Consider the following 18,942-nt stretch of genomic DNA (forward strand, 5'->3'; position numbering starts at 1 on the left):
AAGTTGGGCTGTGGAGGAGCCGTGCCCGCACACACCCGTCCCGCTCCTCTCCCGCGGGGCCCTTAGCAGCTGTCCTTCGGCGGCTCTGCGCTGCCCTGGAGGACCAGCGCGGAGGAAGATGCTCTCTTCTGATGCCGCCACTTGGCTCGACGGTTCTTAAACCAGACCTGGTGAGTGCAGAATGAGAGAAGAACGTCTGTGTTACGTCGGTTAGGCAGCGCACCCTCAGCCTGTGCAGCATGGCACTAGGATATCACAGAATCATAAAATGACTTGGGCTAGGTGGGACATCGAAGATCATCTAGTGCCAACCCCTCAGCAGCAGGCAAGGTTGCCACCTACTAGATCTGGTTGCCCGAGACCCCATCCAGCCTGGCCTTGAACACCTTCAGGTCTGATTTTCCTCTTGTTTATAAGCTCTTCCCTGTAAGAACTATGAGGTCACACTCAGGTCTCCCCAGAGCTTTTTCTCCAAGCTGCATAGCATACTGCAGTACCTTTCCCCATACAAAATCTCTCCCCCCCCCCCCGAAGGGATATATGCCCCGGTGCAGGATTAGGCATATCTGTGTGCTTATACAGGTGACTCTGGGTGAGTTTATGGGTCCAGATGCCAGAATAAACCAACCCAGCCAAGCAATTTTATGCTCTTCCACTACTCCCCAAACCTAAACTTCATTTTATTAAATACTCAGAATACCAAGAATGGTTTTTACTACAGGTCTCTGGGTCTGCAGCTCCCCAAAAAGACAGTGCCATGCCTTGGCTTGTATTCTCCTGGAGTTACAGTGAGCAGAGGGGAATAAGCTCCTCCCAGGACCTCACCTCCACCCTCTCCTCCTTCAGGTGGATGCGGTTGGCCAGGTGCTCTCTGGTGATGACGTCTGGGTATTGGTTCTGGTGGAAAAGTGTTTCCAGGGCCTGCAGCTGGTCCTCAGTGAAGATGGTGCGATGGCGGCGTGTCCGGCGCTGGATCTGCTGGAAGGCCTGCAGCTCGCTGGGGCTGCCCTGGGGGCTTCTGCAGCCTCTGACTGCTGAATGGAGCAGTCTCATGGGCCAGGGAAACCTGGTGTCTGCGAGGAGAGAGACAGTCAGCACTGCGGGGATGAAGGGGTGAAATACAGCAGCATCAAGCACTGCCTGCATCTGCATTTGTTGTGCAGATGTGCAGCTGGCATGGGTGGAAGGTGCATGATCACAGTGCAAGCAACAGTAGGGCTCAGAGAGTCACTGGGGAAGAAGCATACAGGTGGGGAGCAGTAGTGTTGTTTTCCTTATTCACTTACCAGTGAATGGCATGGCTAGGAGTTGTTTTTCCATTGTAACAGAGTATTTCTGAACTTTCAGGATGCTTTTGAAGCAGAAATCAAGGTTTTCTATTTATTTATTTATATTTTTTGTTATTGTTGCTAAATGCATCCATTTTGCTAGATGTGGCAAAAAAAAACAACCTTTCCCTGAAAGGACAAGTGAGGCTGTGGTGCCAAGGAGCACTATCAACACGACCACGGAGCCCGTAGTCTCTGCAGAGCTCCCGCCCTGAAGTGCTTCTCTGTGTGCTTTACCATAAACCAGCAGTGCTTGGTAGCAAAGAGCACCTGCTGATTTAAAGCCTGGTGAAGGTGCCAGCTCTCAGAAACCCTGCTGACAGCAGACTCAGCAGCTCCTTCTCCAGAGCTGAGGTCAGAGAAAGGCACCCTAGCGCTGTGGCAGGTCGGACACTGCACTGTCACCCAGTACACAAACTGCACCGTGCAGAGCCCCCATCACTTACCCAGCCAACCCGGGGGGTCCTGCAGGGGCCGTGTGCCCGTGTGGGAGCAGCAGCAGCAGCTACAAGCCGCACCTTCCAGCTCTTCCTCCTCCTCCTCTTCCTCCTCCTGCAGGGCGATGCCCTCCAGCTCGCACAGCCCCTTGGGCACACAGTCCAGGATGCCCTGGAGACAGAGTGGGACCAGGACCTGAGGACTCCTCTCCGCTGGGCTGGCGAGGATGTTCTCGATGCTGAATGAGCACTGCACAGCTCTCCTGCCTGAGCTGGCATCCGGTGTGGGCTCTGCAGACATCCTCGGCTGGGGCAGTGGTGGTGGAAGCTCACACTGAGCAGGGTCTGCTCTCTGCAGGGTCTTGGAGCACTACGGGGCCCTGAAAGCAGAGCAGTGATGCTGCCTGGAATCCATGCTTTGTCCCCGAGTTTCAAGTGATGGTCATTCTGGCAGCAGAGTTTTTATTTTATACCCGCTTTTTCTCCCTCTAACCTGGCTGCTTTCTGCCTGAAGCCACCTTATATATAGAGGGAGATATGTAATCCCTTTGGAAAGAGAACCATAAACCCCCTTGTGAATAAAATAAATTCTAACTAATCTTGGCGGCTTTGTGAAGGGTTAGTGTGCATCTAAGATTTAGCTAATCCCACAAAAATGACTCAAGAACGAAATCTGATTTCTCCATCTCAGGTGTAGATTTGAGGTGGTTATGATCTCCATTGTGCCAGAGCCTCCAGTGCAGGGCAGGGGGAGGACAGCCATCCCCAGCACAGAAATGGCCTGGAGGATTAACTCCTTACAAGAAGCAAATTATCCCTTTCTCTGGCCAAATGAAAGCTTTCCCATCAAAAGAGAGCTGTCATATCATACAATATGAGGGAGAAGAGAGCTCAGCTTAATAAAAACTCATTTTTAATGAGAGCACAGCCTTTGGCTGCACCAGAACTCTCTGCAAAAGTTGATTTATTTTCTGCAGAGAAGAAGCAGAGAAGTTGTATTTTCCCTCCTCCTTTTTCCCTCACCTCCACTACCATAATCAGAACAGTAGTACAGATGCTTTACATCTAGCACACTCTTGGTAAGCATTCAAATCCCTTACTAAGTTAGGTTATGGCTCTCACAGCACCGCAGTGGCCCAGCTTGGTGGCACAGTTCAGTGGCACATCTCGGTGACATGCAAGACTGCCCACACAGCTGCCCGTGGGGAGGCAGCTTGGATGTGCCCTGCTCACAGTTTGGAAGGGAAGGGGTATCCAGGGGTGAACACTGGGAATCGCCATGGGGAGGGATGGGTGCTCACACTGAGCCTGGTGAGATGAGCAGCCTGGGGACACAGACTTGCAGGGGAGGGCTGAGCTCAGGTTGCTTAAACCCAAATTCTCTTACTCTCAGAGCTGGGCAAGCCAAGGTTGGCAGTGAGGTGCCAGGAACCCACCTGGGGAACCTGTGGTACGTGTTGACAGGAGGAGTAGTGCCATCGACACATGAGAGCTGTGAAACTGTGTATGGGAACTGCTGAATCACGGCCTGAACCACTGATTGGTCACCTGGGGTGAGCACCGAGTCAGCCATGGGGGCACAGGTGAAGGTGATATACCTGTGTGAGTGGAAGGGGTGGAGCCTGGCTGCACCTCTCCCAAACCCCATTTAAGGGCTGACCACCACCAGGGAAGGATCTCTTCTTGGAGATCCCTCCTACACGGAGTCCCCTGCGAGCCTTGACATCCCAAAGGTGAGCCATCTTCTCTTTTGTATTATTTGTATCCCATCTATATAGAACTACCCAAAATATGCTATCATCTATACTATTTTGTTGTGAAGTACCATCCTTGGGAGTTATTTACCCCACAAACTGTTGCACATCAAACTGCAGTATTTTATCTTCCATCTCTCTATTTTGCTTCCCTTTTGACTACCGAGTTCGTAACATCAATTATAACCATTTTCCACACTCGCTGTAAGGAAAAGCCCCCTGTAGCCTGCTGCTGCCCACCCCCAGCTCCTGGCACTGGCACAGCGCGGGGCCAGGACCTGCTCCCCACATCCGACCCATTCTGTACTAATCATCCAGCCGGAGCAGATTAATCCCATGCCCCGTCCTTCACAAAGGGCCGTCCCTGCTCCCACCACACACACGCCCTATTAGTGCCTCCACTGATTGCTTTTTTTTCCATTTCTCCCGTACCTTTCACTTCAGAAAATGGACCGGTAATGCTTCTTTTATCAAAGAATTATAGGATTTAGGATCCAGATCTTACAAAAGAGACTTTTGATAGCTGCTGTAATCAATCCCCATCTGCAGACACCTCTCTGCACCCTGTTACTGGAGAGGAATAAAGGAAGGGATTACCGATGTTGTGTTTACGGCGGCTGCAGGCGATAGGATCGCTGGGCCATTTCGTGTTAGAAAAGGAAGGGAAAATAAAACAAGGCGGGAAAAGAAAAAAAACGCAGACAAGGGAGGACAATATAGATACAGATAAAAAGAAAAGAAACGGGCTCTTATCATTTTCTTATTGCTTAAGGAGATTCCAAAGCCATTATAGGAGATTAGCAGAAAGGTTAATCTGCTTTAGCCGTTCGCTTGTCAAAAGTGAATTTCTAAGGTTTGAAAATCCCAGAGTGAAGCGAGAGAAATCCCCCTCCCGCACCCCGAAGGCAGCGCGGGGGGGTGGGGGGAGGGGCAGCGGGGCCGCGGCCTCGCGGTCCGTGAGCGCAGGAGGCAGCGCCGCGGGACGGGGCTCCGCCGCCAGGGGGCGCTGCGGCGCGGCTGAGCGCCATGGGGGCCGAGCGGGAAGCGCGGGCCTGCGCCGCGCTGTACGGAGATGCGGGGCGGTGCGGGCCCGGCTCCGCCGCGCTGCGCTGCGTGCGCTGCCTGCGGCAGTTCGCGGGGTGAGCGGGGCCCAGGGGTGGGGTACGGCGCTGCTGGGGGGTGGGGGCTTTTAGCCGGAGTGGAACGGGGTGGGAGATTTTCCCCGCGTGTGCGTGATGCGGGGAGCGGGTGGGGGGAAGATGGGGGCGCTGCAAACACGTGGAGCTGGGCATCCCTTGCTGAGTTCATGTCGAGTCGGGGCATCCTCAGTGCCGCCCCGATGGAGGTGCGGCGCTCCTCGCCCAACCCAAATCCCCCAACCGCACTGAGCCGGGGCACCCTCAGCACTTTCCCCCGTGCAGCCCGGGTATCTCCACCCCAACCCCTTTGGGGTTTGGGCGCTCCAGCTCTAAGAGTTGGGGTGCTCCCACACCAAACGGGCCCGGTGCACCCCAACCCCGTCACAGGAGCACAGCCAAGCGGTGCCGGGACAAGCACCTGGAGGAGGTCCTGCAGCTGGCACGGACACTGGGCGAGGAGCTGCGGGCGCTGGGCGAGGCAGAGCTGCGGCCACTGCTGCGCTGCGTCCTGGCTTTCCAGCTGGAGGCAGCGGGCAGCTCCAGCGCCTTCCAGAAGCTGGAACAGGTCTGTAACACTCCCCTGTGAGCAATCCTTGGTGTCCTGCTGGGGCTGAGCGGGGATTGTCTCGGCAGATTGTGACCCAGCTGGCTACAGGCCAGGAGGCTGTGCTGGCACAGGAGGTGGGCTCGCTGCTGGCCGGGCTGGTGCTGCACGGAGAGGTGAGAACAGCTGGCACGTGGGTGCTGCCACACCCCGAGTCCTTTGCTTTTGAGGGCATTGCAGATGGGGCTGGTTACAGGAGCTTTGGGCAGGGTGGGGACTTTGGATGTGGTTCTCCCTCACACATTGTGCTGGGTGTGAAGGGTGCCCATCCCTCTGCCCCCACAGGTGCTGTCCTCTGAGAACCTTCAGGCAGGTCAGTTGCTGCTCTTTGACCCCTTCCTCGTCCCTGGAAGGGGCAGGGATGACACTGTCCCCCTGTCTGCAGTGTGCATGTTCATAGAGGAGAGCAGCCTGGGCCGGCACTACTGGCAACAAAACATGGCCCCACTGCTGCAGCACCTGGCCCGCACCCTGGGCTACGTGTTGCAGGACCAGCCAGCACCAAGCAGCACCCAGGCCTGCCTGGCTGTCAAGGTGGGAGCCTGCCTTGGGGAAGCATGCGTGTTCTTTGGAGGTGAGTGGTGCTGGAAGCCATCTCACTGTTCCCTCCACTCCTCCAGGCCTGTCTCCAGCTCTTCCAAGCACTGCCAAAGGATGTGGCCCCACTGATGTGGAGCACAGCAGCAAGGAGCGAAGCTCTGCAGAGGATCCTGAGACTGCTGCTGGAGGCAGTGGCAGGGAAGGTGTGTGCAGTCCTGGTGCTACAGGGGCAGCACTGCCATCCACTGCTGTTTTCCCTGTCTCCAAGGGGACATCACAGCATCAGAGGGATGCTCTGTAGTTGCCCGCATAATGCACAGAGGCTGGAGATGTGCATTTGTTTCCCATGTCCAGGCCCTGAGCAAGGACGTGCGGCTGCTGGCAGGCACAGCACTCAGCATGCTGCTGAACACAGCCCCGGAGCCTGAGAGTGGGGCTGGCGCTGCACTCACCCTCTTCCAGCTCATGGACAGAGGTGTGTGTTAGGCCAGCACTGGGAAGAGCCCCACTGAGGAGACTGAAAGTGGACAGGATGCTCACCAGCAGTCAGAGTTTTGCTGCTGTGTCCATTCTCAGGAGCCACCCAGGTGGATGGACAGTGGGGTTTGGGTCTCTGTCCCATTTAATGTGGTCATTTCCCAGCAGGTGCAGGAGAGCTGCGAATTGGGGAGCTGGTGGTGGAGGCTTACAGCATCCCAGAGACAGATGGGCTGGAGAGGCTGGCACTGAGCAGGGGGCTGCTGACATGCTGCCGGGCAGACATCCTTTGCTCCCGGCTGGAGGGCAGCACCTGCCAGGTATGAGGACTTAGGCCAGGGTCAGAGCCCTCACCCAGCAGTGTGGGAGTCTGGGGTAAAATCACTCCTGACGTAGCAGCCTGCACTGCCTCACACAGCAAAAGCTGAGCTGCTCTCCAAGACCCGAGGGCTGCCAGGGAGGCACAGAAAGCTGACATGGATGCCAAAGTCTCTCCTGTTCCGTGCTGATTTTTTTTTCCCCCCATCTACCTGCTTGCTGACCACTGTGCTCCTGCAGGCCTGCCTGCTGTTGGATGTGCTCTTTCCCACTGTGTGCACCCTGAGCAAGGAACAGAAGGACTGCCACTACCACTGCTTCCAAGGTAGGAGACAAACCTGCTGGTGGGACTGCCAGGGCTGCTCCAGCTCCTGGAACACCATCCCCCCAGGCTGCTTTGTATCTGGCTTTGGCTGATGGCTCCCTGAGCCCCACAGCCTGGCTGGGCTCACCATCAGAGCCTGTCTGCTTCCAGTCCTGGTACTGTGGCTGCGGTGTGTCCAGGAAAACCTGTCTGAGCTCTGGCACCTGCGGGGTAGCCGCCTCATGGCTGAGGATGGCAAGCTGCTGCAGGAACTCACCCAGCTGGTATGGGACAACGCCGAGGCCCCGGTAAGGCTGGAGAGGGCACCCCAAGCACTGCTGCAATGAGATGGCTCATCTCCTGCCATCCCCAGCTGCCTAACCCATGGTTGCCTGCTGATAGTCCGTGTCCACAGTGTCTCTTCTAAAGCAGGAATTTGGGAGGAACCACACTGACCTCAGTTTCCATCCTCCTCTAGGTGGAGGGTGTATCCGAGTTCATCCACAGCTCCTTCAGACTCCTGCTGGAGGTCTACCACCTGGAGTGCCAGCACTTTGAGGAAAAGGAGAGACCTCTCTACCAGCAGATGCTGCAGAGGGCGGTCTCAATGCCGTGGCAGATTAAGGCTCGATATATGTCCCTGTGTGCCATTGTCCCCTATGTGGGCAGCCAGCAGGTAGGGAATGGAAAGGTTGCATCCCTATTGGTGGGGCAGTGTTTGGAGGTGACAGATCAGGTGCTCATGGTTTTTCCCACAGGTACTGGACACCTGTCCCATGCTGCCACAGCACCTCCTGAGCTGCCTGGCCACCAACCACCTGTGCCCCGTGGCCACCGAGCTCTACAGGGCCCTGGTGCGACAGCAGTGCTCCCAGGGGCAGGGTGACGTGCAGGCTGAGCTCTGGGCACAGCACTGGCTGCCTCTCCTGAGCCAGGCTCTCCGCTCACCCCTTCCCATCCTGCACAGCAATGCTGCCAACCACCTCTTGCCCTGGACGCTGCGGCAGCTCCCGGCTGCTGGCACACTGCTGGCCAGCCAGTTTGATGGTGGGGACGCAGCTGCACTGAGGGCCTGGGTGTCACTGCTGCGGGTGCAGAGGAGCACAGCCGGGGCCGCACCGCTGCAGGCCGAGGCAGTAGCACGGCTGCGTGCCTGCCTGCGTGCCCGCGAGGAGGGAGTGCGGCTGGCAGCGCTGGGACTGCTGTGCGGAGGTCCCGGGCACAGCTTGGCAGGCACTGAGGAACAGCTGCTGCGGGAGTTTCTGCCCCTCAACCTCAACTGCCATAGCTCTGCCTTCCGGCAGCTGCTGCAGGCGGCCCTGAGGAGGGTGCTGGGGTGGCTGCGGGATGCTGCGCTGGCACGGCTGCGGGGGAAGGACCCCGTGGAACCAAGGGGAGAGGGAGTGGGACAGCCAGCACAGGCCATAGGTGAGGCAGCTGTCATCGCCTCTCCACACCTTCCTGGGGGCCTGGCAGGCCAGCAGCTGTGGTAGTGGGCTTTCCCTTCGCAGGCTTCGTGGAGTGGCTGCTGCAGCTTTGCATCTCCTCGCTCACCCCCTGGGCCAACTACCAGAGGAAGAAGACGGCTCTGCTCCTGCTGATGGCCATTCTGGAGACCTGCACAGACACCTGGAGCCCCGAGAGGAAGAAAGGACAGCCCCCACGTGAGTAGAGGCACCCCAACCAGATTATCCCTGGGCTCTCGGGCTGCTTCCCTGCCCCATCCCACCATCTTCATCCTCATCCTCACAGGGACGATGGCCACGCTGTTGGCTTACGCCAGGCAGAGCGGCTGCTGGGACTTCTTTTCCCAGCCCAACCTGCTGGCACTGCTGGGCTGCCTGCAGGACAGCACCAATGAGGTGGGTGCCACCCATCACCCCACTTCCCCCACCCATGTCCCCATTCCTACCACTGCTCCTCTGGCAGATCAGGGACATGGCCTCGGAGCTGCTCGTCCGCTACTTCCCTCCGGCGTTCCCTGAGACCCTCACCCCAGCACTGCTCCAGTTGGCCCAGGATGCCCTCAGCAGCCCCCGCGTGCAGGAGGCCGAAGCCGGAGCAGTGCTCATGAAGACAATCCTGCAGAAGTACGAGCATGAGATGGGCAGTGGCAGGGCAAGCCCCAGCAGCCCACACATCCCCTCAGCCAGCAGTGCTTCGGGGCTGGGACAGCCCAGCAGCAATGGAGCAGGGGAGGGTTGGGGCTTGCACACCACCAGCACCCACCTCTCACTCCAGGTCAGACAGCAGCACCTTGAAGCTCCTCGCCCTGGAGGCCAACGCAGCCCAGACTCCAACACACCGCAGCCTGTACTTGGCCCAGCACCTGCTGCAGGTGCTGCAGGCCCAGCTTGCCACGGCTCAGCAGAACCTGCTGCAGGCAGCAGCCACAGCACCAATGCACGGTGTGTGCCCAGGCACTGGAGGAGCTCCATTTCCACTCTCCAGCCATACTTCTCATTTGGAGAGCGCAGATGGCCCCAGGCCCTGCTGTAACATGGGTGTTGTGCAGGCGTGCTTGCAGCCCTGCGGAGGTGTCTGCTCCAAGTGCCTGAGGTGGCCACCTGCATGCATGCAGCAGAGTCAGCACAGGGCTGGCAGGAGTTGCTCAGCAGCCTGGTGGGCACTGCAAAGGACATCACCTTCCTGCTGCTGGGTGCTCTGCAGTGCCAGCGGGGGCCTGGAGCTGAGCAGCAAGGTAAGTAGATCCCTGTAGGGAACTACCTACACCTCTGTTACAACTGCTTTGGACTCAGCTGTGAGCTCCAGAGGCTCTTAGATGTGCCTCAGCAGTCCCCCATACTGCCAGAAGCAACCTTCTTTAGGACTTAGACTAAGTTTATTTTTGCAGTGGCTGCCCCATCATTTGCAGACATGGGGAATGCAATCGGCTCACTCATCATACTGGGGAAGGGCCAGCAGGAGGAGGAAGAGGACACAGTTCTGCTGTCAGAGGAGCACAGCCTTATCCTAACCTGCTGCTGGGTGTCAGTGAAGGTAGGAGCATCCCCCCATAGCGTAGCCTAGCTGCTAGACATCCATCTTCACCGGGGATGGGGCCAAAAGGGCACAACACTTACCTCGAGACTACTACCCCTCTGCTGCAAAGTGGAGTGAAGGACAGGAGATACAGAGACTGCAGCTATTCTCCAAAAACAGCCCCCTCACTCCCTGCCCTTATATAGCTCAGCTGCTTTCCCAGCACTGATAGTTCCCAACTGGACTGGAGCTGAGCTGTTCCTGCTCACAGCCCTGCAGCTGTGTTGGGCTGTACTGACAGCTGTGTCACAGCTCCTTTCTGACAGCACCCATCACAGCTTCTTACCTAAAGCCTGCTCAGCAACAGGCTGGAAAAATGACATCTCTGCCATGCAGGGCTTGCAGCAGGCTGAGAAAATGCTGCAGAATCTGGGTGCTCAAAAGCAGCTCTGGGATTGTGGGCTGAGCAATAGCAGTCAGGTTCTGCTGGACAGAAGCACTGAGCAGCCCTGCTGCCTCCTCCACACTCTGGCACTCCCCAGGAAATTGGGCTGCTGCTGGGAGGCCTGACCGAGCTGCTGCTGTCATCCCCTGGAGCAGAGCACCTCCTGCCACTTGCCAACCTGCAGACAGCTGCAACAGTCTTCCAAGAGATCCTGCTGCGGTGTCGGCACTGGGTAAGCACATGGCCTGCCTGGGGTGGGCTCGGTGCTCTCCCACTGCTGCAGATCCATCCTGCGGTCCTGAGGGCTGTGGGAGAGTGGGAAGCAGGGAGCCCTGACACCACTCTGCCTTAGGGAGCAGTGGAGGGCTGCAGCATGGGTTTCACCAAGTTCTGTGCTGCTCTGCTGAACCACCCTAACACGGAGCTGCAGGCAATCCCACAGACCATGCTGGACCAGGTACCACGCCTGTTCTTCCTCGCATGCCCCTCATCCCGTGTCCTTATCCTCCATCCCCAAGGAAGCACCAGCAGGGGATGCTGCAGGGTGGTGCTGGTTGCTGCTCCCCTCCCTGCATGGAGGCTGCAGGCTCCACTGTGCAGGTTTCCATGTGTCCAGATGGGTTTTCTTTCTCAGGGGTTAGAAGCACTGAGTGGACCCCGGAGCAGCTCGATAACACGCCGTGCTGCTGGCTTCCCCATGCTCTTCCTCTGCATCGTCAGTGGGGAAAACCCAGCCCAGGCACGTCCACTCCTGACCCGCTGTATCCAGACACTGCTTGCCCTGGCCACCATGGCTCTTCCACAGGACTGGGATCAAACCCTTGACCTTCCACAGGTGAGTGCAGTGCACACAGATCCCTTTGCTATTACAGACAGTTTGGGAATGGGGCCATCTGCACAGAGCCCCTCAAAGGCATCTGTTTGCATTGGGTGCTGTAGCATGAGGCTGTGTTCAGTGCCTGGTGCAGCACGGCTGAGATCTGCGTGCTCCATTCAGGTGTGTGCCCTGCACGTGCTGCAGACATTGGTGCGTGGTGCAGGGCTGGGCACTGCAGTGCTGCGGCATGCCACCCCAATGGTGGCCCTGGCACTGCAGGGTCTGGGATCGCCTTGCTGGGCCATGAGGAATGCGGCCATCCAGCTCTTCAGTGAGTACCCCAGCCCTGCTCCATGCCCGCTGTCCCTGCTAGCAACAGCATCAGCACTGGCTCCGTGTATTGATCCCTGCGCAGTGCCCATGGGGCAGCAGGGGTCAGATCTGTACCCTGCAGCATGGGGGCATGTCCCCATTCCTGCTTTCTGGTGGGTCCCAGTGCTAGAACATAGCATTGCCTTCCAGGGATGTTTGATCTGCCCCCTTCCCGCAGGTGCTCTCACCACGCGACTGCTGGGCCAGAAGCAGAGCAGCAGTGAGGGCTGCCTGGTGGAGGGGCTGAGCCTGCCTGCATTCCTGGGGCAGCACCCACAGCTGGGCACTGTGCTGCTGGCCGAGTTGGGGGCAGCTGTGCCAGGGGGCCCCCACCTGCGCCCCACACTCCATGCTGTTCTCACACTGCTGGCACAGCTGCAGCCCGGCCCCGATGACCCCAGCAGGTAAGGCAGAGTGCTGGCAGCAGGTATTCTCTCCTCAGTGTGTCACTGCACTGTGCCCTTTTTACTCCATAGCCCCTCCACTCACTTCCTGGAGCCACTGCTGGAGCTGGCAGGGAGCCCCATCTATGCCGTGCGAGCCATGGCTGCCAAAGCACTGATTCCCGTCGTCCCACCACCCCAGCGCCCGGCTCTGCTCCTGCGCCTGGCCCAGCAGCTTCCCAAACTTGGGGGGGTCTATTCACACAATGCTCTGCATGGGCGCCTGCTGCAGATGCGGGCACTGCTGGCCCCCACCCCCGGCACCGACAGGTGAGTGACCCTGCATTGTCCCTAAGGCCGTGGTGCTTCTCCTTCTGGGCCCCACAGTGAGGATGCATGTCCCCACAGGCTGCCAGTGGAGGCCTTGCACCCCGTGGCCCTGCAGGTGGAGGCTCAGGGCTGGCTGCTCAGCCCTGCCCAGCGCTGCCCGCTTGTCCGTGCCGCCTTCCTCCAGGTGCTCGCTCTCCTGCCCACCTCCCTCAGCCCCACTTTCTTGCAAAGCATCTGGGATGCCATCAGCACTGAGCTGGGCAACCTGACTCCAGGCAGGGAGCCAGGCTGCGCCGAGCTGCAGGTACTGCTCCCGTTCCCTGCCGTGAAGCTTAGTGCACGGGAGGTGGGAGCACATCCTTGTCCTGTGCCCAGGAGCAGAGTGCTGGGAGAAGATCTCTGTTTCCCTCCAGGTGGGTGCAGCCGTCCTCCACCAGACCATGGCCCGCTTTGCTTGCAGCGAGGCAGCCCGAGTGGCTGACAGTGAGGGCATCCACACTGTCTGCTCGCTTCTGCGACATCCACACCCTGATGTCCACCTTGCTGTGCTGAGCTGGGTGACGGATGGGAAGGGAGCTGAGTGCAAGGAGCTGGAGAGGGCCCTCCGTCTGACACTGCTGGTACAGTGGGGCTCAAAATCACATATCCAAAGTGGGACAGTAATGCACAGTGGCCCCCCACTGACCCCTTGGGAGGAGGCACAGCTCCAGTGCGCCCACAGGTGCTGCTCAGGACAGTTTTCTGAGGGCTTTGCTCATGGTGGGTACTGACCATGTCCATTCTTTCCCATTGTTGACCAGGAGAACTTACAGTCAGTGCTGCGAGACAGAGGGAACAAAGAGTTTCTGAGATTGTACCTTGAGGCTTTGATGCATCTTTGCAGAAACTGCCCATCTTGGTCCCAGGAAGCTTCTCAGAAGCTCCAGGGCTCTGCATTACTGTGCGTGGAAACCTTGCTTCTCATGATGGAGACGGAGCACCCTGGCCCGGAGCTCCTCTCTCAGGCTCTGTGTGCTGCCAGCCTGCTGCTCACTGCGGGGTAAGGCTGTGGGATTGGAGCTGTGGGCTTTGTGCCTGGATCCTGTGACCTCCAGGTGGTCTGCAACCCAGGAGCTGTGCCTGACCTCTCCCCCTACCCCACGCAGATTTGGGGACGAGGACTCCTTGCTGCTGCAGCGATGGTGTGTGATGCTGGAGGCGTGTGGCCGACCTGTAGCGGATGAGGTGCTGCGGTTGGCGGCTGCATGCTCCCTGCAGACAGCAGGCACCGCGGTGCTGCAGCGATGCCGGGGAGCTGCTTGTCCCTGGCTCGTCCCTGTGGCACTGCGGTAGGTCCTGGGTGGTTCTGCAGGTGTGCTCCCTCCCCTACAGCACCCACTGGGCATGCAGCAATGCTTTCCTTCCTCCACAGGCTGATGAATGTGAGCATTCACCTCTTGCAAGATGAGGACCCCGATGTACGGCACGAGGCTGCGGGCTTTGCGAGCCTGGTTCAGTGCAGCGTGGGGCAGCAGGGGGGAGATGGCTGCATCTTCGTGCATGGCAACGTGGGGCTGCTGGGCCTCCTGCAGCTCCTCCTGGATGAGTTCGGGCATCACCCTGAGACCTTTGGCTCACTGCTGCAGCACCTGCCCCAGCCTGACCTCAGGGCCATCATGGAGGACCTGGAGGCCAACACGTGAGTGCAGCCCTTGGCTCAAGTGGCAGCAGCAGTCTCCTGCAAGGGTTAGGTGGTGAGCATTGGGTGGCCAGAGGCTTTATGTGCCCATTGCTCTTTTGCAGTCCCCCCAGCCTGTACAAGGAGGATGAGCCCAATGTGTTTGCGGAGCCAGCTGCCCTGGCACAGCAGCTGTTACCCTTCCTGCTTCAGCTTCTGGAGAAGGCACCCAGCTCTGCCCTGCCCTGGCTGCAGGCTGCGGGTCCCAGCGTGCTGCAGGACCTGCGCTACTGCCAGCAGCAATGGAGCCACGGTATGGTGTCAACGTGATGCCCTGGGTGGGTAAACCCATGGTCCCAAGGAGCCCTGTGCTCACTGCACCTTCACTTGCTCTCCCCACAGAATCAGCCACGCGCTGCTGGATGAAGGTGCTGGGCTGTGCCATGCTGCGTGCTGCCCTGGCTGTGCTGCTGGTGAGGGCCCAGCTGGTGGCCCACGCGCTGCGGGCGCTGGGTGAGGAGCATGGGGCTGTGCTGAGGTTGGGCTGTGGTGCCCAGGAGCTGGAGGAGGAGCTGGCCCTGGTGCAGGGGCTGCTGGCACAGCACGGCCTGGGCCCCACTTCCCAACTGTGTACTGTGCTGAGGGAGCAGGGAGAAGCACATGGGGACAGCTGATGGCTGCGGGCACGAAGCAGTGTCACCAAGCCTTGCTGTGGGGGGGGTCCTTGTTCTCGTGGATGCGTCCTGACGTTTCTTGGGTGCCCCATGCAGCATGGCTGTGGTGGAACTCAGGGGTAGTGGGCAGGGCACAGCGGCAGCTCTCCATCCCGGTGTCTCTGGTACTGTGTCACCCGCACTGGTGGCTGGGGTCAGGCTGGGGGGGGGATGAGACATGCACAGGCGCTGCCGCTCCTTGTTATCCCGCTGCCCCTCCACCGCGTTTGGTTTTTTTTTTATGCGGTGTTTTAGCTGTATTTTGTGCCCAGCCCGGGTTTCTCTCCCAAATAAAAAGCCGCGCAGCCGCCGCGCCGTGGAAGCGTCTCATTGCCGGGGGTTGCGGGCAGAGGTTGCGGGCTCATCGCGTCCGTCCGAGCTCCGCGGGGCTCCCGCTGCTCCGCCCCGGTACCGGCCCCGCCCCGGCGAGGAACAGGACGCGGCACATCCGCTTCCCGCGGCGGCCCGGCCCGGAGAAAGGTGAGCGCCGGGCTCGGGGGACGCGGGATCACGGGGCGGGGGGACCCCCTGAGCCCCTGTCCCCGCCGCAGGGCGCTATGAGCGCGGCCAAGCCCAAGCGCATCAAGTTCTCGGAGGAAGAGAAATTCCTCATCCTGGAGGAGTTCAGCCTCCGCAAGGACATCCTCATCCCCAAGAGCGGCCGCTACCGCAACACGCAGGACCGGCAGCGCGCGTGGGAGGAGATCGCGGCCGCCGTGAACGCGCTGAGCCCGGTGGTGCGGCGCACGGCCGAGGAGATCCGCAGGAAGTGGCACAACATGGTGCTGGAAGCGCGCCGGGAGCTGGCCGCCCACAAGCACCCGCTGCTCCGCCAGCGGCCCCAGGAGCGGCTCTTCCATCACATCTTCGCCCTCTTCAACAAACCCGCTCCTCCGCTCGCCCCGTCTTTCGGGCTCCCCGCGGCCGCCCCCGATCTGCCGCCGCACGGTCCCGCTCCGGACGGCTTTCCCGGCCCCGAGGACAGGCTGCAGCCCCCGCCCGGACCGGCCGCCCCGCCGCAGGGCACAGCCCCCGGACCTCCGCCTGGCAACCCCGAGCCGCCCCGCGTCAAGTGCCCGCCGAGCCCCGCGCTGGCGTGGCCGTGCCTCGAGGCCATGGCGAGTCCCGCATCGCTGGGGACGGGCAGCCCCGGGCCCCCGGAGCCCCCGCACGACAACGGTGAGCAGCCCCCGGTCCATACTGGGACTCCCGAGCCCGTTCCCAGTGCTGGAGTGTGGTTGTACATGCACTCTAGGCTGTGATGCTGCAGCAGATCCCCTTTTCCCTTCACCAATTCCCAATCCCCTCCCGGCCCTGACGCCTTCCCTCGCTCCATACAGGTGGCACAGCGGCCTCTCAGGAGCTGTCTGAAAAGCAGAGGCGGCTGCACACTGAGATCCTGGAGCTGCAGAAGGAGACCCTGCAACTGCAGAAGGAGAAGATCGTGCTGGAAAAGGAGAAGCTCCTCCTGGAAATCCTGAAGCTGCGCAGGGAGCTGGGCACGTGAGGGGCTGCGGGGTGATGCCAGGAGCCCTGTGCTGCTCCTTCCGGGGATATCAAACATTTTGGGGTGTGCTGAGTGCTCACACAGGGACTGCTGGGCTCTGCAGTGCATGGGGCTGAATAAGGTGAGCAATGAGTGATGTGGGCACAGTGCTGTAAGGGCCCCAGGTGAAGCCACCAGAGGGTGGCTGTGGGGGACAAGCAGGCACCAGGGACAGCAATGTTGGTGCTGTATGGTCATAGAATTGTTAAGGTTCAAGAAGACCTCTGTAATCATTGAGTCCAACCATTGATCTGCAGCCACCATGCCCAATAAACCACGTCCCCAAGTGTCACATCTCCATGTTTCTTAAACACCTCCATGGACGGTGACACCATCACTTCCCAGCCTGTTCCAAAGCTTCACTGTTCTTTCAGAGAAGAATTTTTCCTAATACCCAACCTGAGTGCATTCAGCCCCAAACAGCATCACCACAGCCGTGCCCTTGTTTTCCGTGCCCAGCTTTAATTGTGCTCCTCACACCACACCAAGCAGCCGAGATGCCCTTAAAGGAACTGGGCTCTGCTCACCTACACGAAGATGAATGCCGGGGGGGGGCAGGCACAGCCCTCCTGCAAAGCCTCCTGAACCCACGAGCCCTGGCACCCCGCTACAGAGGTGGCCACCCAAAACGTCCTGTAAGAAAAACCCAGCAACTGATGTCACGCTGTTAAAAATTTAAACCAGTTTGAACAGGGAGGCAGTGCCCCTCGGGAGCGTCCTTCGGGTGCACTGTATTTCCCAAAGGACACCCCCCCCAAAAAGAAGAATTGCCTACCTGGCTCCTTGCACCCCGTATCCATCGCAGCGGGAATGCCCATGGGCTGTGTCCCCCCAGCACTCGACACACACCCGCCGGTCCCGCTGTAGCCGGCGGCTCCAGGGCTGCCCCCGACAGGCGGCTGCCACCTGCGTCAGGCGGAAGAAGCCGCAGGAGATGGGGAGGTGGGAGCTGGTTTGGGGTTGGAATGAGAAAAATAATGTTGGTTGTAGGTAGGGGAGATGCTGCAGTGTTTTCTTTATAGGGGCTTACAAGGGTTGTGCAGGGGGTGGGAGGGGGAATGGAGCTGTCGACAGGGAAAACAAAGGGGTCGTGGCCCCATACCTACCCAGGTTGCTTCTCTGACCGTTGCATCCCATTTCTGTGCCAGGGATCCCCGATGTCCCGGCTGAAGGAGTTGGGGAGCAGTTTGGCCACCCCTGGCACAGAGCAGCAATGGTGAGGTGGTGACAGACACCACACGGCATAGCTAGGAGGGGGTCCTGCATTACCTTTGGCAGCCCCACAGGCAGGATCATCCCCCAGGCATCCACGGCGCTGCTTGAGGTCGGGGCAGGGCTCCCCACCATGCCGGGGGGGCACGGTGACCTGGCGGCTGCGGTCCTTGCTGCCCACCCCGCATGGAGAGCTACAGCTGCTCCAGGGCCCCCACGGCCCCACTGTGCAGCCCACTGCTGAGAACAGAAAAGAGATTCAGAAGTGTAAAAGACAAAGGAACAGGAGCAGGGGAGAATCCGTACACAGCAGGGTGAAAGGGGACCCCCATGGCTCAGCCCCACAGCCCCACAGCATTGTGTGCTGCTTCTGGAGCCTTTTATTGTCAGGCTCTGCATCGAGCTGAGCTGGGACCTCACTAATCTCCGAGGAGATTATGGAGCGCTGACAGTGCCGTTGTCCAGCACAGCCCCTGACCCTGTGCAGCTCAGCCCTTGGTACCCATGTCCCAGAGATTGCAATGACAGTGCCACTGCTGCTGTCCAGTTCTGTCCAGCTGCAGGACACACTGCAGGAACCCCCACTGAACAGGAAAAAACCAGAGTGAAAAAAAGCAGAAAACTGGGACGGTGCTTGAGACATGCCCACCTACAGCCCCAGGCACAGCTCATCACCTCCCAGACAAACTGCTGATGGGAACGGCAAAATCTCACCAGCACAGCTGGCCCCACCACCCTCGCCCCATCCCATGGCTCACCAGCATGGCGGCACGCAGCCTGGTAGTCCTGGCAGCAGTCACCTGTCCTCTCACAGTACGAGTCGCAGTAACAGCGAGCGCGGTGGGCACTTGTGGCCCAGCAGGCGTTGTTCCTGCCCGGGCAGCAGCGGTGCCGGCAGCCACCCAGCACGTAGCCAGCAGCCAGCAGCCACCCCCCACACAGCAGCAGCCCCTGCATGCTGCCGCAGTGCCCGGCTGTCCCCTGGGGGGGCCGGGCTGCACCGCACCGCCCCTTGCCTGGGCGCGGGGATCAAGCTCCTTTCATTCTGCTCCAGTGCCCCGGCGCCCGGCTGTACGCACATCCCCATCCCGACCACCTTGCTGAGCTGAGCTGGGTGACCAATGGAGAGGGAGCAAGGTGCGAGGAGCCGGAAAAGACCTAGCTGATGCTGCCGGTAAGGCGAGGCTCAAAGTCACGCGCTGAAAGTGGGGCATTACCGTACCACACCTCCCCTTGTCCCCTTGGGAGGAAGCACAGCTCCGTAGTACCTTGTTGGAGCACGTCCAGAGGAGAGCCACAAAACTGACCCGAGGGATGCAACACGTCCCCTGCCAGGACAGGCTGCGGGGAGGGCTGCGAGGCCCCGCAGCTTGGAGAGGGGAAGGCTCTGGGGACAGCTGAGAGCGGTCCTTCAATATCTAAAGGGGCCGTGAGAAAGAAGGGACAGGCTCTATATCAGCGATTGGACGAGGGGAGACGGCTTCAACCTCAAAGAGGGGAGGCTGAGATCAGATATAAGGAAGGCGTTGTTTACACGGAGGGCAGTGGGGCACCGGCACGGAGTGCACAGAGAGGCGGTGCTGC

General features: G+C 59.6%; 4 protein-coding genes across 4 annotated transcripts in view; 2 read left to right on the forward strand and 2 right to left on the reverse strand.

Moving 5' to 3' along the window:
- Positions 1-62: 62 nt before the first annotated feature.
- GSC2 (goosecoid homeobox 2) lies at positions 63-2,066 on the reverse strand. The gene is made up of 3 exons (XM_065738668.1): positions 1,775-2,066; positions 826-1,073; positions 63-167 (listed from the first exon to the last, which is right to left on the reverse strand). The coding sequence occupies exons 1-3, from the start codon at positions 2,064-2,066 to the stop codon at positions 63-65; spliced, it is 645 nt and encodes a 214-aa protein (XP_065594740.1).
- A 2,479-nt stretch (positions 2,067-4,545) lies between these two features.
- Positions 4,546-14,561, forward strand: LOC136050224 (tRNA (32-2'-O)-methyltransferase regulator THADA-like). The gene is made up of 30 exons (XM_065738951.1): positions 4,546-4,658; positions 5,046-5,223; positions 5,292-5,378; positions 5,548-5,796; positions 5,883-6,005; positions 6,157-6,277; positions 6,448-6,599; positions 6,838-6,922; positions 7,073-7,209; positions 7,380-7,577; positions 7,660-8,329; positions 8,413-8,565; positions 8,654-8,763; positions 8,831-8,991; positions 9,143-9,309; positions 9,417-9,602; positions 9,756-9,901; positions 10,426-10,560; positions 10,681-10,785; positions 10,963-11,163; positions 11,326-11,476; positions 11,696-11,921; positions 11,994-12,230; positions 12,309-12,534; positions 12,644-12,850; positions 13,031-13,269; positions 13,376-13,558; positions 13,642-13,908; positions 14,013-14,200; positions 14,290-14,561. Exons 1-30 carry the CDS (start codon positions 4,546-4,548, stop codon positions 14,559-14,561), a joined length of 5,673 nt encoding a protein of 1,890 aa, XP_065595023.1.
- A 272-nt stretch (positions 14,562-14,833) lies between these two features.
- The window catches only part of LOC136050251 (myb-related transcription factor, partner of profilin-like), a 36,379-nt gene continuing 32,270 nt past the window's right edge, over positions 14,834-18,942 (forward strand). The window contains exons 1-2 of the mRNA XM_065738992.1: positions 14,834-15,779; positions 15,941-16,244. Coding sequence (XP_065595064.1) covers positions 15,158-15,779; positions 15,941-16,107 — 789 coding nt within the window. The 5' untranslated portion in view covers positions 14,834-15,157 and the 3' untranslated portion in view covers positions 16,108-16,244. The remainder of the gene's footprint in view (positions 15,780-15,940; positions 16,245-18,942) is intronic.
- Positions 16,674-18,315, reverse strand: LOC136050254 (somatomedin-B and thrombospondin type-1 domain-containing protein-like). The gene is made up of 5 exons (XM_065738994.1): positions 18,117-18,315; positions 17,416-17,598; positions 17,253-17,343; positions 16,922-17,095; positions 16,674-16,779 (listed from the first exon to the last, which is right to left on the reverse strand). Exons 1-5 carry the CDS (start codon positions 18,313-18,315, stop codon positions 16,674-16,676), a joined length of 753 nt encoding a protein of 250 aa, XP_065595066.1.

The sequence above is a fragment of the Cyrtonyx montezumae genome, unplaced genomic scaffold, assembly GCF_038088225.1.
Source record: "Cyrtonyx montezumae isolate F1298 unplaced genomic scaffold, pur_monq_1.0 scaffold_23, whole genome shotgun sequence".
Taxonomy (NCBI): Eukaryota; Metazoa; Chordata; class Aves; order Galliformes; family Odontophoridae; genus Cyrtonyx; species Cyrtonyx montezumae.

Coding starts and splice junctions, on each gene's coding strand:
- GSC2 (XM_065738668.1), bottom strand. CDS start 2,066: ATGTCTGCAGAGCCCACACCGGATGCCAGCTCAGGCAGGAGAGCTGTG. Junction 1,074..1,774: donor GGACCCCCCGGGTTGGCTGG/GTAAGTGATGGG, acceptor CTCTCCTCGCAG/ACACCAGGTTTCCCTGGCCC. Junction 168..825: donor TGAAGGAGGAGAGGGTGGAG/GTGAGGTCCTGG, acceptor TGCACTCACCAG/GTCTGGTTTAAGAACCGTCG.
- LOC136050224 (XM_065738951.1), top strand. CDS start 4,546: ATGGGGGCCGAGCGGGAAGCGCGGGCCTGCGCCGCGCTGTACGGAGAT. Junction 7,578..7,659: donor CCTATGTGGGCAGCCAGCAG/GTAGGGAATGGA, acceptor TTTTTCCCACAG/GTACTGGACACCTGTCCCAT. Junction 12,851..13,030: donor CCCTCCGTCTGACACTGCTG/GTACAGTGGGGC, acceptor ATTGTTGACCAG/GAGAACTTACAGTCAGTGCT.
- LOC136050254 (XM_065738994.1), bottom strand. CDS start 18,315: ATGCAGGGGCTGCTGCTGTGTGGGGGGTGGCTGCTGGCTGCTGGCTAC. Junction 17,096..17,252: donor CGGTCAGAGAAGCAACCTGG/GTAGGTATGGGG, acceptor ACCCCAAACCAG/CTCCCACCTCCCCATCTCCT. Junction 16,780..16,921: donor TACGGGGTGCAAGGAGCCAG/GTAGGCAATTCT, acceptor TTTTTCTTACAG/GACGTTTTGGGTGGCCACCT.